General features: G+C 42.2%; 1 protein-coding gene across 1 annotated transcript; it reads right to left on the bottom strand.

The window, feature by feature from the left end:
- Positions 1–5,340: 5,340 nt before the first annotated feature.
- LOC123728109 (interferon gamma 1) lies at positions 5,341–11,611 on the bottom strand. The gene is made up of 4 exons (XM_045698695.1): positions 11,341–11,611; positions 9,850–9,909; positions 9,467–9,670; positions 5,341–5,908 (listed from the first exon to the last, which is right to left on the bottom strand). The coding sequence occupies exons 1-4, from the start codon at positions 11,467–11,469 to the stop codon at positions 5,759–5,761; spliced, it is 543 nt and encodes a 180-aa protein (XP_045554651.1). The 5' UTR covers positions 11,470–11,611; the 3' UTR covers positions 5,341–5,758.
- Positions 11,612–17,415: the final 5,804 nt, after the last annotated feature.

Here is a 17,415-nt window from a genome sequence, read left to right as displayed (position 1 = left end):
AGTCTATATGGGAGGATGGGGACTGTCTGCATGACAAACACTGTTGAAGTCTATATGGGAGGATGGGGACTGTCTGCATGACAAACACTGTTGAAGTCTATATGGGAGGATGGGGACTGTCTGCATGACAAACACTGTTGAAGTCTATATGGGAGGAAGGGGACTGTCTGCCTGACAAACACTGTTGAAGTCTATAGGGGAGGATGGGGACAGTCTGCATGACAAACACTGTTGAAGTCTATATGGGAGGACGGGGACTGTCTGCATGACAAACACTGTTGAAGTCTATATGGGAGGATGGGGACTGTCTGCATGACAAACACTGTTGAAGTCTATATGGGAGGATGGGGACTGTCTGCATGACAAACACTGTTGAAGTCTATATGGGAGGATGGGGACTGTCTGCATGACAAACACTGTTGATGTCTATATGGGAGGATGGGGACTGTCTGCATGACAAACACTGTTGAAGTCTATATGGGAGGATGGGGACTGTCTGCATGACAAACACTGTTGAAGGCTATATGGGAGGATGGGACTGTCTGCATGACAAACACTGTTGAAGTCTATATGGGAGGATGGGGACTGTCTGCATGACAAACACTGTTGAAGTCTATAGAGGAGGATGGGACTGTCTGCATGACAAACACTGTTGAAGTCTATATGGGAGGATGGGACTGTCTGCATGACAAACACTGTTGAAGTCTATATGGGAGGATGGGGACTGTCTGCATGACAAACACTGTTGAAGTCTATATGGGAGGATGGGGACTGTCTGCCTGACAAACACTGTTGAAGTCTATAGGGGAGGATGGGGACAGTCTGCATGACAAACACTGTTGAAGTCTATATGGGAGGACGGGGACTGTCTGCATGACAAACACTGTTGAAGTCTATATGGGAGGATGGGGACTGTCTGCATGATAAACACTGTTGAAGTCTATATGGGAGGATGGGGACTGTCTGCATGACAAACACTGTTGAAGTCTATATGGGAGGATGGGGACTGTCTGCATGATAAACACTGTTGAAGTCTATATAGGAGGATGGGGACTGTCTGCATGACAAACACTGTTGAAGTCTATATGGGAGGATGGGGACTGTCTGCATGACAAACACGGTTGAAGTCTATGTGGGAGGATGGGGACTGTCTGCATGACAAACACTTTTGAAGTCTATATGGGAGGATGGGGACTGTCTGCATGACAAACACTGTTGAAGTCTATATGGGAGGATGGGGACTGTCTGCATGACAAACACTGTTGAAGTCTATATGGGAGGATGGGGACTGTCTGCATGACAAACACTGTTGATGTCTATATGGGAGGATGGGGACTGTCTGCATGACAAACAATGTTGAAGTCTACATGGGAGGATGGGGACTGTCTGCATGACAAACACTGTTGAAGTCTATATGGGAGGATGGGGACTGTCTGCATGACAAACACTGTTGAAGTCTATATGGGAGGATGGGGACTGTCTGCATGACAAACACTGTTGCAGTCTATATGGGAGGATGGGGACTGTCTGCATGACAAACACTGTTGAAGTCTATATGGGAGGATGGGACTGTCTACATGACAAACACTGTTGAAGTCTATATGGGAGGATGGGGACTGTCTACATGACAAACACTGTTGAAGTCTATATGGGAGGATGGGGACTGTCTACATGACAAACACTGTTGAAGTCTATATGGGAGGATGGGACTGTCTACATGACAAACACTGTTGAAGTCTATATGGGAGGATGGGGACTGTCTGTATGACAAACACTGTTGAAGTCTATAAGGGAGGATGGGGACTGTTTAAATGAATGAAAGCCTGTCAGGGCTATGGCAAAAATTGAGAGTTTTCTTTAAGAAATACATGTTTAAATGGCTAAATGATTTAACAGTGCACCAGGAGTACTTGCTACTGTGATTCCTGTAATGCATAGCCTGTCGAATCTGAAATTATACTTTTGATATATTGTTTGCTAGCTCAGCTGGTTAGCTAGCTCTCGGTCTCACTGACCACCAAACGTTGCTAACACTAGGTAGCTAGCCACTTAATATAAATAGTTTTCTCAAAATGCACAGTATGTTAGCTAGCTAAGTTAGCAATGTTATGAATCCAACTCCCATCTGATGTCAACATCAGAATATGATTTCAGAGTGCTAGTTAGCTCCAAAAGTGGTTATAGTTTTGACTGCATGCTAACAGTGAATTCTGAGCCATTCAGTGGCTAGCTACACTAGGCTACAAACATAATTTTACCAGGTTCCCATGAAGCAATTGTAATAACAGTCCACCACCCAAGAGTTTCCTGATTAGCAAGAAGTAGTCTGTTTTTAATTTAATCTCTTCCAATGGTGCGGTTGCTGTCGGCATCCAAAGATTATCCAACTTGAATAAACACTTGGAGGTAAGGATGAAAGCAGCGGTGAAGTCTACGACGATCACTTATTATTGATATCTACATAGCACGTTGATGTGAATCACACTGCTGCTCTCTCATTTCGCTATTTGCGCCTTACGGATTGTGGTTGTTGAGGATGGCTGTTCACAAATCACACATTCTGATTGACTTAAAGAGGAAATCTGTAGTTGCAGCATCCATTTCTGTATTTATAAATTATATATATATCCATTGATTCTTGAAGAATATAACTTATAAATGCCTCATGGGCTTAGTTCAACTGTCGTACCCCATCAGAACCCAAAATATAAGCTTGTTTTTCTCCAATGTTCGTAAACATTGTAAATGTAAACAAACACTGTATAGCCTCAAAACATGCTTAAACAATACTTTTGATATCATGGATGGTCAGTCCTTGCATCCATAGCTCTGAGAGTGGTTACTACCCAACCCTGATTGTGTACTGGAAACACAGTTTGAGATCACTGTGAGGGGATTTCAGCATTGTTTAGAAGGGGGAATTGGGCTTCCCGGGAAAATGTTGTCCGAGGTTGCAACAGTAACCAAGGTGGGCGGAGCTTAGCAAAGGGTCAATTATACCTCTATCTCTGCAGGGGGAAGTCCCTAGTGGATGTTTGGCATCTTAGCTGAGCAGTCATGTCTATTTATAAGTCTATTCTTAGGTGATTTGTTTGTGAGTTTGTCTATTTTTAGAATAGAATTACTTTAATGTTCCTAGAAAAAAACTGGCAAGTTGTGTCAAGTTGGATAAGATGTGTAAAGTAAACATATAACAGCAATATGACATCAGAATTCACACAAGACAGACACACATACAGTTGAAGTCGGAATTTTACATTCATCTTAGCCAAATACATTTCAACTCAGTTTTTTTCACAATTGCTGACATTTAATCCTAGTAAACATTCCCTGTTTCAGGTCAGTTAGGATCACCACTTTATTTTAAGAATGTGAAATGTCAGAATAATAGTAGAGAGAATGATTTATTTCAGCTTTTATTTTTCATCACATTCCCATTGGGTCAGAAGTTAACATACACTCAATTAGTATTTGGTAGCATTGCCTTTAAATTGTTTAACTTGGGTCAAACGTTTTGGGTAGCCTTCCACAAGCTTCCCACAATACGTTGGGTGAATTTTGGCCCATTCCTCCTGACAGAGCTGGTGTAACAGAGTCAGGTTTGTAGATCTCCTTGCTCGACATGCTTTTTCAGTTCTGTCCACACATTTTTTATAGGATTGATGTCAGGGCTTCATGATGGCCACTCCAATATCTTGACTTTGTTGTCCTTAAGCCATTTTGCCACAACTTTGGAAGTATGCTAGGGGTCATTGTCCATTTGGAAGACCCATTTGCGACCAAGCTTTAACTTCCTGACTGATGTCTTGAGATGTTGCTTCAATATATCCACATCATTTTTCTACCTCATGATGCCATCTATTTTGTGAAGTGCACCAGTCCCTCCTGCAGCAAAGCACCCCCACAACAAGATGCTGCCACCCCCGTGCTTCACGGTTGGGATGGTGTTCTTCGGCATGGAAGTCTCCCCTTTTCTCCTCCAAAAATGACTATGGTCATTATGGCCAAACAGTTCTATTTTTGTTTCATCAGAGCAGAGGACATTTCTCCAAAAAGTACGATCTTTGTCCCCATGTGCAGTTGCAAACCGTAGTCTGGCATTTTTATGGCGGTTTTGGAGCAGTGGCTTCTTCCTTGCTGAGCGGCCTTTCAGGTTAGGTTGATATAGAACTCGTTTTACTGTGGATATAGATACTTTTGTACCCGTTTCCTCCATCATCTTCACAAGGTCCTTTGCTGTTGTTCTGTGATTGATTTGCACTTTTCGCACCAAAGTACGTTAATCTCCAGGAGACAGAACACATCTCCTTCTTGAGTGGTATGATGGCTACATGGTCCCATGGTGTTTATACTTGTGTACTATTGTTTGTACAGATGAACGCGGTACCTTCAGGCGTTTGGAAATTGCTCCCAAGGATGAACCAGACTTCTGGTCTACAATTTTTTACTGAAGTCTTGTCTGATTTCTTTTGATTTTCCCATGATGTCAAGCAAAGAGGCACTGAGTTTGAAGGTAGGCCTTGAAATACATCCACAGGTACACCTCCAATTGACTCAAATGATGTCAATTAGCATATCAGAAGCTTCTAAAGCTATGACATAATTTCTGGAATTTTCCAAGCTGTTTAAAGGCACAGTCAACTTAGTGTATGTAAACTTCTGACCCACTGGAATTGTGATACAGTGAGTTATAAGTTAAATAATCTGTCTGTAAACAATTGTTTGAAAAATGACTTGTGTCATGCACAAAGTAGATGTCCTTACCGACTTGCCAAACCTTAGTGTGTTAACAAGACATTTGTGGAGTGGTTGGAAAACAAATTTTAATGACTCTAATGACTGTAAACTTCAGACTTCAACAGTAAGGGTTGATCTTAACCCTATAAACACAAGTGTTTAGGTTAGTGTATTTGGTTTATTCCTGTTTCTGAGGACGGACGGCTTGTGGTGTTATCTTGTGGGCATCCCAAATCGCAGCCTAGCCCCTATAGAGTGCACTACCTTTGGCCAGGACCCTATGGGCCGCCCATTTGGGACACGGCCGTTGTGTGGGCCCCAGCCGTTGTGTGGGCCCCATGCAGGGGAGGGTTTTGGTTTCAATACAAGAACAATTATAAAAGTCAGTCCGCCAATGTGTGATATTTCCATACAGCACCATACATAGATTTGTGTGTGTGTGTGTGTGTGTGTGTGTGTGTGTGTGTGTGTGTGTGTGTGTGTGTGTGTGTGTGTGTGTGTGTGTGTGTGTGTGTGTGTGTGTGTGTGTGTGTGTGTGTGTGTGTAGATAGATAATATCAGTCATCAGAATTGTTTCCTCAGTGTCCATTTATTCAGTCATAGATTTTACAGATCCTGCATAATCTGCAATAAATAACTATTTATAAAAAAAACATTTTCTAGATAATGAATAATAAATATAAATTAACAACATTTATTGATTCAAGAAAAATAGATACTCTTAACAATGATAATATACCATTGAGTATTGTGCATGATTTCATAGATTAAATAAATACATTTTATAAATAGATGGCCAGTTGAGGCATTTTGTATCAAGGAAATATGTAACTTCAATATGTATCTCCACTGTGGCTCCGGAGGGAAGTTTCCCCTTGGTACACACAGATCTAGAATCAGCTCCCCCTCCCACAATCCTAACCTTCACCGTTAGAGGGAGAAATGCTAAACTGACCCAAGATCAGCTTCCAGGTGTAACTTCACCCTACACCTAGCCTTCACACTAGACACGGTTGGTCATCTACATGATGTGTGATTTGAGCCTCTGGGCTTGCCGTCTCTTCCTGCGGTTGTCCTTCTTTAGATGGATCTTAAGGGCCAGTTTGGAGGCTTTCTCGTAGATGGTAATGAACTCGGACAGAGCCTTCCCCTGGACTGTGGTGTTACTGGTCTGAGACAGAAGATACAGGCATTAACGATCAGGTAATTAGTTCATCAGGTGTCATGATGACGGTGTCTATACAGTAGACTATACTACAGTCATAATGATGGTGTCTATACAGTAGACTATACTACAGTCATGATGATGGTGTCTATACAGTAGACTATACTACAGTCATGATGATGGTGTCTATACAGTAGACTATACTACAGTCATAATGATGGTGTCTATACAGTAGACTATACTACAGTCATAATGATGGTGTCTATACAGTAGACTATACTACAGTCATGATGATGGTGTCTATACAGTAGACTATACTACAGTCATGATGACGGTGTCTATACAGTAGACTATACTACAGTCATAATGATGGTGTCTATACAGTAGACTATACTACAGTCATAATGATGGTGTCTATACAGTAGACTATACTACAGTCATAATGATGGTGTCTATACAGTAGACTATACTACAGTCATGATGATGGTGTCTATACAGTAGACTATACTACAGTCATGATGATGGTGTCTATACAGTAGACTATACTACAGTCATGATGATGGTGTCTATACAGTAGACTATACTACAGTCATGATGATGGTGTCTATACAGTAGACTATACTACAGTCATAATGATGGTGTCTATACAGTAGACTATACTACAGTCATGATGATGGTGTCTATACAGTAGACTATACTACAGTCATAATGATGGTGTCTATACAGTAGACTATACTACAGTCATGATGATGGTGTCTATACAGTAGACTATACTACAGTCATGATGATGGTGTCTATACAGTAGACTATACTACAGTCATAATGATGGTGTCTATACAGTAGACTATACTACAGTCATGATGATGGTGTCTATACAGTAGACTATACTACAGTCATGATGATGGTGTCTATACAGTAGACTATACTACAGTCATGATGACGGTGTCTATACAGTAGACTATACTACAGTCATGATGATGGTGTCTATACAGTAGACTATACTACAGTCATGATGATGGTGTCTATACAGTAGACTATACTACAGTCATGATGATGGTGTCTATACAGTAGACTATACTACAGTCATAATGATGGTGTCTATACAGTAGACTATACTACAGTCATAATGATGGTGTCTATACAGTAGACTATACTACAGTCATGATGATGGTGTCTATACAGTAGACTATACTACAGTCATGATGACGGTGTCTATACAGTAGACTATACTACAGTCATAATGATGGTGTCTATACAGTAGACTATACTACAGTCATAATGATGGTGTCTATACAGTAGACTATACTACAGTCATAATGATGGTGTCTATACAGTAGACTATACTACAGTCATGATGATGGTGTCTATACAGTAGACTATACTACAGTCATGATGATGGTGTCTATACAGTAGACTATACTACAGTCATGATGATGGTGTCTATACAGTAGACTATACTACAGTCATGATGATGGTGTCTATACAGTAGACTATACTACAGTCATAATGATGGTGTCTATACAGTAGACTATACTACAGTCATGATGATGGTGTCTATACAGTAGACTATACTACAGTCATAATGATGGTGTCTATACAGTAGACTATACTACAGTCATGATGATGGTGTCTATACAGTAGACTATACTACAGTCATGATGATGGTGTCTATACAGTAGACTATACTACAGTCATAATGATGGTGTCTATACAGTAGACTATACTACAGTCATGATGATGGTGTCTATACAGTAGACTATACTACAGTCATGATGATGGTGTCTATACAGTAGACTATACTACAGTCATGATGACGGTGTCTATACAGTAGACTATACTACAGTCATGATGATGGTGTCTATACAGTAGACTATACTACAGTCATGATGATGGTGTCTATACAGTAGACTATACTACAGTCATGATGATGGTGTCTATACAGTAGACTATACTACAGTCATGATGATGGTGTCTATACAGTAGACTATACTACAGTCATAATGACGGTGTCTATACAGTAGACTATACTACAGTCATAATGATGGTGTCTATACAGTAGACTATACTACAGTCATGATGATGGTGTCTATACAGTAGACTATACTACAGTCATGATGATGGTGTCTATACAGTAGACTATACTACAGTCATGATGATGGTGTCTATACAGTAGACTATACTACAGTCATGATGATGGTGTCTATACAGTAGACTATACTACAGTCATAATGACGGTGTCTATACAGTAGACTATACTACAGTCATGATGATGGTGTCTATACAGTAGACTATACTACAGTCATGATGATGGTGTCTATACAGTAGACTATACTACAGTCATGATGATGGTGTCTATACAGTAGACTATACTACAGTCATGATGATGGTGTCTATACAGTAGACTATACTACAGTCATGATGACGGTGTCTATACAGTAGACTATACTACAGTCATGATGATGGTGTCTATACAGTAGACTATACTACAGTCATAATGATGGTGTCTATACAGTAGACTATACTACAGTCATAATGATGGTGTCTATACAGTAGACTATACTACAGTCATAATGATGGTGTCTATACAGTAGACTATACTACAGTCATAATGATGGTGTCTATACAGTAGACTATACTACAGTCATGATGATGGTGTCTATACAGTAGACTATACTACAGTCATGATGATGGTGTCTATACAGTAGACTATACTACAGTCATGATGATGGTGTCTATACAGTAGACTATACTACAGTCATAATGATGGTGTCTATACAGTAGACTATACTACAGTCATGATGATGGTGTCTATACAGTAGACTATACTACAGTCATAATGACGGTGTCTATACAGTAGACTATACTACAGTCATAATGATGGTGTCTATACAGTAGACTATACTACAGTCATAATGATGGTGTCTATACAGTAGACTATACTACAGTCATGATGATGGTGTCTATACAGTAGACTATACTACAGTCATAATGACGGTGTCTATACAGTAGACTATACTACAGTCATGATGATGGTGTCTATACAGTAGACTATACTACAGTCATGATGATGGTGTCTATACAGTAGACTATACTACAGTCATAATGATGGTGTCTATACAGTAGACTATACTACAGTCATGATGATGGTGTCTATACAGTAGACTATACTACAGTCATAATGATGGTGTCTATACAGTAGACTATACTACAGTCATGATGATGGTGTCTATACAGTAGACTATACTACAGTCATGATGATGGTGTCTATACAGTAGACTATACTACAGTCATAATGATGGTGTCTATACAGTAGACTATACTACAGTCATGATGATGGTAGCACAGTGCTAAAGGATTATTAATCCAGAATGCTGCTGATTTAAATGTTGCATAGTCCATGGGATGTTTCATTCTAATTCACATATCCTTAATATCATTATTTTTTTTTTATATGCAGAAGTACATGTCATTGCTATGTGTCTTCATCTGCTAACATATTAAGCGATGACCATGTGAAAGTCGACTATACCAGATCTGTGTTCTACTTCATGGAGGGAAGCTCACCTCGATGGCCCACAGGTTCTGCAGGTGTGTCCTCAGCTCAGGTATCCTCTTCAGGAAGTAGTGTTTCTGGAGATCCTGAATTTTCCCCTTGACATATTTCAGACTCTCAATCACTTCCTGGTCCACCGTCTGGTTCAGCATCTGGCTGAAGATACTCCGATACACGTCCAGAACCACACTCATTAACACCCTCCGCTCACTGTCCTGAGGGAGGGAGGGAGGAGGAGGAGGGAGGGAGGGAGGGAGGGAGGGAGGGAGGGAGGAGAATATTTTTAATATCTTGAAACGTAGTTTTGTCTCCAGCCTAGCCCGAGGGTAAGCAGTAGTTCCACATTGGTGATATTAGCCTGAAAGGGATAACAATGTGTAACTATATATCTTACCTCAAACGTGTCCTTGGGGAAAACAGGTTTTCCGTTGAACAGCTGGTCCTTGGAGATCTTCTGAAAGAGCAAGACATGATGACAATCAGTGATGTTGCTTTTCTCCTTCAACTTGTTGCAGTTTATTGCATATAGTGGACTCTTCTACCCCTAATCACAAGTATAGAGTCTGTCAGACCTGGGCTAAATATGTCAAATAACTTAAAATACATCATTTAGTTTGTCAGGTACAATGGCAACAATGGAGTAGTCCCAAACGTGCAAACTCTAAACTACATCTAAGCTAAAGCTCACCTCAGATGGAAGTGTTTGAGCCAGGTCTGGTGTCTATGGGCCTACCTGGAAATGCACTGTTATGATGATGTCATCATTTTCAGATTCATTTCAGTCTCACTGACAAGTCTTTCCTGCTTGGGCAGGAAGTGTGGAACTCCTCTTGGTTTTAGTCAAACATTTTATCTCTAACTCATCAACATCCAATGTTCTCCCTGTTCTGTCCTACTGTTGGTCTCCCATTAGGAAGGAGATCTCCCTGTTCTGTCCTACTGTTGGTCTCCCATTAGGAAGGAGATCTCCCTGTTCTGTCCTACTGTTGGTCTCCCATTAGGAAGGAGATCTCCCTGTTCTGTCCTACTGTTGGTCTCCCATTAGGAAGGAGATCTCCCTGTTCTGTCCTACTGTTGGCCTCCCATTAGGAAGGAGATCTCCCTGTTCTGTCCTACTGTTGGTCTCCCATTAGGAAGGAGATCTCCCTGTTCTGTCCTACTGTTGGTCTCCCATTAGGAAGGAGATCTCCCTGTTCTGTCCTACTGTTGGTCTCCCATTAGGAAGGAGATCTCCCTGTTCTGTCCTACTGTTGGTCTCCCATTAGGAAGGAGATCTCCCTGTTCTGTCCTACTGTTGGTCTCCCATTAGGAAGGAGATCTCCCTGTTCTGTCCTACTGTTGGTCTCCCATTAGGAAGGAGATCTCCCTGTTCTGTCCTACTGTTGGCCTCCCATTAGGAAGGAGATCTCCCTGTTCTGTCCTACTGTTGGTCTCCCATTAGGAAGGAGATCTCACTGTTCTGTCCTACTGTTGGTCTCCCCATTAGGAAGGAGGAGTCTAAAGTTTGCTAATGCAAACACAGTCAGTAGAGGCCAATCTATCTATCTATCTATCTATCTATCTATCTATCTATCTATCTATCTATCTATCTATCTATCTATCTATCTATCTATCTATCTATCTATCTATCTATCTATCTATCTGTCTGTCTGTCTGTCTGTCTGTCTGTCTGTCTGTCTGTCTGTCTGTCTGTCTGTCTGTCTGTCTGTCTGTCTGTCTGTCTGTCTGTCTGTCTGTCTGTCTGTCTGTCTCGTCTGTCTGTCTGTCTGTCTGTCTGTCTGTCTGTCTGTCTGTCTGTCTGTCTGTCTGTCTGTCTGTCTGTCTGTCTGTCTGTCTGTCTGTCTAAACCCCTGTTTCCCCAGTTAATAATGTGTATGATACTTACATAGTGGACCTTCAGTTTGTCTATGTTGCTCTTCATGTTAATTGATGTGTACTGAGCGGCATTACTCCATCCTAAAGTCATCCAGCCCATCAAGCAGAAACACATCACTGCCCTTAATAACACATCCATGGCTCTCAACCTCACGCTGAAGTTCCCTCAAAGCTCAATAGTCCTCAATCGGTGTACGGTAACTTCAGTCAAAGGCCTTGACTTGAGTTGACTTAACGAGACCGCCTTGTATCTGACACTATCCAAGTCTTGTTCTTCTGTGTCTGTCTGACTGATGCTGAGGCTAAGACAGACAAGTATTTATATAGTTGAGGCAGAGGCAGAAACGATAGAGGTGTGAGGTTGTGGGTTCTCTGACTGAGCGAAGTTTCCTTTAAATCACACACCAACACACGGCCACTCATTAACACCTTGTTTTTGCAGCAGAGCATGGGGTCTTGGGTTGGAATCCCTAGGAAACAGGTAGTTTTGACACATTCTGGGGAAGTTCTTTGGTGATGTGGGTATGATGAGGGGGAAGAGGAGGAAAATCAGGAGAAGGTATGTGGGGAGGGGGATGTCTGGGTTGAAGTCATCTTGGGTTGAAGTCATGAACAGGTGAAGAGCTTGTGTGCGTCCCAAACGGCACACTATTCCCCTACATAGTACGCTACTTTTGACCAGAGCCATGATTGGCGGTTGGTGATTAGTGGTTGTAGCTGATCAACTAATGAAACTGTGGTGTTTCCTCTGACTGGCTTTGTAGTAAATGATGCATGGTTTGATGTAATAGTGAAACTAACATCAATGCCATCTTGCTCTTATTAGATACTGTCATTACTGATATATACCTTCTGTTGGTCTCTGTAGGTGTACTTCTCATTCATCATTGTAGGTCTGCCTCTCAAATGGCACCCTATTCCCTATGAGGTGCACTACTTTAGATCAGGGCCCATAGGGGTAGTGCACTACTTTAGACCAGGGCCCATAGGGGTGGTGCACTACTTTAGATCAGGGCCCATTGGAGTAGTGTACTACTTTAGATCAGGGCCCATAGGAGTAGTGTACTACTTTAGACCAGGGCCCATAGGGGTAGTGCACTACTTTAGACCAGGGTGAATAGGGTAGTGAACTACTTTAGACCAGGGCCCATAGGGTAGTGCACTACTTTAGACCAGGGCCCATAGGGGTAGTGCACTACTTTAGACCAGGGCCCATAGGGTAGTGCACTACTTTAGACCAGGGACCATAGGGTAGTGCATTACTTTAGACCAGGGCCCATAGGGTAGTGCACTACTTTAGACCAGGGCCCATAGGGGTAGTGCACTACTTTAGACCAGGGACCATAGGGTAGTGCACTACTTTAGACCAGGGTGAATAGGGTAGTGAACTACTTTAGACCAGGGCCCATGGGGGTAGTGCACTACTTTAGACCAGGGACCATAGGGTAGTGCACTACTTTAGATCAGGGCCCATAGGAGTAGTGTACTACTTTAGATCAGGGCCCATAGGAGTAGTGTACTACTTTAGACCAGGGCCCATAGGGGTAGTGCACTACTTTAGACCAGGGTCCATAGGGGTAGTGCACTACTTTAGACCAGGGTCCATAGGGGTAGTGCACTACTTTAGACCAGGGTGAATAGGGTAGTGAACGACTTTAGACCAGGGACCATAGGGTAGTGCACTACTTTAGACCAGGGCCCATAGGGTAGTGCACTACTTTAGACCAGGGCCCATAGGGGTAGTGCACTACTTTAGACCAGGGACCATAGGGTAGTGCACTACTTTAGACCAGGGTGAATAGGGTAGTGAACTACTTTAGACCAGGACCCATAGGGTAGTGCACTACTTTAGACCAGGGCCCATAGGGGTAGTGCACTACTTTAGACCAGGGCCCATAGGGTGCCATTTGGGATATATCCCTCGTTTCTGTAAGAATACAGTGTATGTCTCTTTCGTCAGTGAATGAATAGGTTTTATAGACAGCTGAAAGTTGAAGACATAGTCATAATATCAATACATATAGACTACATGACCAACAGGATGTGGACACCTGCTCGTCCCACATCTCATTCTAAAATCATGGGCATTAATATGGAGTTGGTCCCCCCCTTGCTGCTATAACTCTTCTGGGAAGGCTTTCCACTAGATGTTGGAACATTGCTGCGGGGACTTGCTTCCATTCAGCCACAAGGGCATTAGTGAGGTCGAGCCCTGATGTTGGGGAGGTTAGGCCTGGCTCGCAGTCGGCATTCCAATTCATCCCAAAGGTGTTCGAGGGGGTTGATGTCAGGGCTCTGTGCAGGCCAGTCGAGTTCTTTCACACCAATCTCCACACAAAACCATTTCTGTATGGAGCTCGCTTTGTGCACGGAAGCATTGTCTTGCTGAAACAGGAACTTCCCCAAACAAAGTTGGAAGCACAGAATCGTCTAGAATGTCATTGTATGCTGTAGCGTTAAGATTTCCCTTCACAAGGGGCCTAGCCCGAACCATGAAAAACAGGCCCAGACCATTATCCCTCCTCCATCAAACTTTACAGTTGGCACTATGCATTCAGACAGGTAGCGTTCTCCTGGCATCCGCAAAACTCAAATTCGTCCGTCGGACTGCCAGATGGTGAAGCATGATTCATCACTCCAGAGAACGTGTTTCCACTGCTGGCGAGCTTTACACCACTCCAGCTGACGCTTGGCATTGCGCATGGTGATCTTATGCTTGTGTGTGGCTGCTTGGCCATGGAAACCCATTTCATGAAGCTCCCGACAAACAGTTATTGTGCTGACGTTGCTCCCAGAAGCAGTTTGGAACTCGGTGAGTGTTGCATCTCAGCACTCGGTGGTCCTGTTCTGTGGGCTTGCGTGGCCTACCACTTTGCGGCTTAGCCGTTGTTGCTCCTAGACGTTTCCACTTCACTATAACAGTACTTCCAGTTGACCAGGGCAGCTCTAGCAGGGCAGTAATTTGACAAACTGACTTGTTGGAAAGTTGACATCCTATGATGGTGCCATGTTGAAAGTCACTGAGCTCTTCAGTAAGGCCATTCTACTACAAATGTTTGTCAATGGAGATCACGTGTGCTAGATTTTATACACCTGTCAGCAACTGGTGTGGCTGAAATAGCCGAATCCACTCATTTGAAACGCTGTCCACGTACTTTTGTATATATAGTGTACGATGTAAATGCACATAGACGTTTCAGTATTTAGAGAAAATTAATCAATATTCCCAAGAAAACGTCATTCATTCAGAGCAGGATTTGCATTGACTGTAAACCAGCTATATCCTATCTATTTTATCATCAACTATAGTTTACATATAGTTCATATTTCACCACTGCATTGTTTATTTATTGTGAATGGGAAAGAAAAGCTACTTATTCTTGGTATTTATTGCTATCTAGGCCAAAGTGCATTCATTGTGTCTGCTGGCATTACAAAGGCACAGATAGCAGAGCAGTGGAGAATGCCTCTCTCTCTCTCGCTGTCTCTCTCTCTGTCTCACTGTCTCTCTCTCTCGCTCTCTCTTTCTCTCTCTGTCTCTCTCTTCCTCTCTCTAACTCTCTGTTTCTCTCTCTCTCTCCCTCTCTCTCTCTCTAACTCTCTGTTTCTCTCTCTCTCTCTAACTCTCTGTTTCTCTCTCTAACTCTCTGTTTCTCTCTCTAACTCTCTGTCTCTCTCTCTCTCTGTCTCTCTCTCTCTCTCACTGTCTCTCTCTCTCTCTCTCACCCCAGTCAGTGTGCTAGCTTCCTAAAATGGCACCCTATTCCCAATTTGTGCACTACTTTTGACCAGGTAGTGCACTATATAGGGAATGGGGTGTAATTTGAGACGCATCCTTTATCAGCACTCAGAAGAGACGGGCCCCATGTGGTGTGAAACAGGAAGGGGCTTGGGCGCTCATGTCACTTAGGAGTAACACTGTCATAAAGCATTTCTTAGAAGACTTCTGTGTTGCTAGATGCTAGTTGCTGCTTGCTAATGCTAGTACAGATAGATGCTGATGCTACTTTAATTGACACCCAGGCTTTTTCAAAGGGGGGACAGCGGCATCACATTCAGACAAATATTGATGTTGAAAGAATGTGGTTTGATTCAACTATCTATTGAAAATTGTTTATTTTCATGAACCACTTTTGCTTATTCAGGCTAGCTGCTAGTTGCTAGTGCATAGACGCTTGTCAGTTTCCATGAGAGAGAAATGGTTAGGGTTGAGGGTGTCACTCTGTCACCTCAGAAAGGGTGACAGGTTGGGGTTTCAGCGTAGGTCGGCCGCGCAACCCCATAACACATCAGGTGACAAAACGGAATGGTTGGATCTGAAATAAAGGTTCCTACAACACACTCATCCTGCGACACCACCGAATGAATGACCTCACCTTTACAATTCCAGAACCCCGGGACAACACCGAATGAATGATCTCACCGTCATAGTTCCAGAACCCCGGGACAACACCGAATGAATGATCTCACCGTCATAGTTCCAGAACAACACCGAATGAATGATCTCACCGTCATAGTTCCAGAACCCCGGGACAACACCGAATGAATGATTTCACGTCTTTACAGTTCCGGAACTGCAATCGGAAATAATGTGACTGAGCACAAATCAATTCACATCAGGGAAATAAAACTACGAAATGAACCCAATACTCAAATATCACTCACTGTAAGAAAAACTGTAGGTCTACTAAGAAAGAACAGCACTTCAGTAACATAGAATCCATAATAAAAACCAGACTCAAGACATGTAACAGGATATATTTTCAGGGTGATTTTATTTCCAGGATATAAATACAGTACATATGATCCATTGATTGTGAACTATGATATCAAATCAAATAGTACTACATTACCACTGTTATAGGATGTAACGGCCGTCGTCAGAATTAGACCAAGGTGCAGCGGAGGATGTGTTCATCCTTAGAATTTTAATTGAAAAAGAGAACACTACAAAAATAAACAAAAGACGACAGCAAAACAGTCCTGTCAGGATTAACTCTACACAGAAAACAATCACCCACAAAACCCAAAGGAAAAACAGGCTACTATTGTGTGACACCCAATCAGCAACAACGAACTACAGCTGTGCCTGATTAGGAGCCACACACGGCCCAAAACAAAGAAATACAAAAACATAGAAAAATGAACATAGAACACCCACCCAATGTAACACCCTGGCCTAACCAAAATAAAGAACAAAAACCCCTCTCTATGGCCAGGGCGTTACATAGGACCAATGGAAATTCCCTTCATACAAAGTTGATTAATATTCACTACTACAAATAATTACATAATTAAATTACATTGCACTTAAATATACAATAAATATGTTAAATGATGTTTAAGTTAAATAAATAGCACCGTGAACAAGCATGGTGACCAGTAGGTGAGGAAGCTGGGAGGCAGTTGTTAAGTAAACGTTGGGAAAGTGACTGTTTCCACCTTTCTTCAGGTATCCACTTTTCCTGTTTTTGACTGCACTTAAAGATGATATCATTCAATTCATGAAAACACGCCCATTTCAGGTAATATATGATGCTTTTTATGAAAGTGTTCAGTTGCGTTTTTATTTCTGCAGGTTTTGCGCTTGAAGTGGATACCGGCAGTGAAATGACATCACACTTTCCTAATGTATTACAGTCTGTAGTCTCCTCTGTCTTCAATCAGTCAGTTGGTGGTTCTGTCTGGTATCAGCTCTGTGTTTCAATCTCGGCTCTCGGATGGAGACAGGTCCCCAGCTGGGAAGCTCTCTGGTAGACCACTTTGAACTCGTTCACAGCCTTCCTCTGGACAACAGCATCATTGGTCTAAACAGAAGTCACAACATACATTTAGAGAGACGTCATCATCTTGACCTGACCAGTGGAGTGTCCACACTTGGAAGACGGCATTCAGACAACAATGGACTTTTTAAAAACTATGAGACACACAAGCACACATTTATTCTCTCTCTCTCTCTATCTCTCTCTCTCTCTCTCTCTCTCTCTCTCTCTCTCTCTCTCTCTCTCTGTCTCTCTCTCTCTGTCTCTCTCTCTCTGTCTCTCTCTCTCTGTCTCTCTCTCTCTCTCTCTGTCTCTCTCTCTCT

The sequence above is a fragment of the Salmo salar genome, chromosome ssa17 (genome assembly GCF_905237065.1).
Source record: "Salmo salar chromosome ssa17, Ssal_v3.1, whole genome shotgun sequence".
NCBI lineage: Eukaryota > Metazoa > Chordata > Actinopteri > Salmoniformes > Salmonidae > Salmo > Salmo salar.
The sequence above is the reverse complement of the archived record's forward strand: the minus strand, read 5'-3'. Positions and strand labels throughout refer to the sequence as shown.

Coding starts and splice junctions, on each gene's coding strand:
- LOC123728109 (XM_045698695.1), bottom strand. CDS start 11,469: ATGGATGTGTTATTAAGGGCAGTGATGTGTTTCTGCTTGATGGGCTGG. Junction 9,910..11,340: donor ACAAACTGAAGGTCCACTAT/GTAAGTATCATA, acceptor TTGCTCTTTCAG/AAGATCTCCAAGGACCAGCT. Junction 5,909..9,466: donor AGAACCTGTGGGCCATCGAG/GTGAGCTTCCCT, acceptor CTTCTGTCTCAG/ACCAGTAACACCACAGTCCA.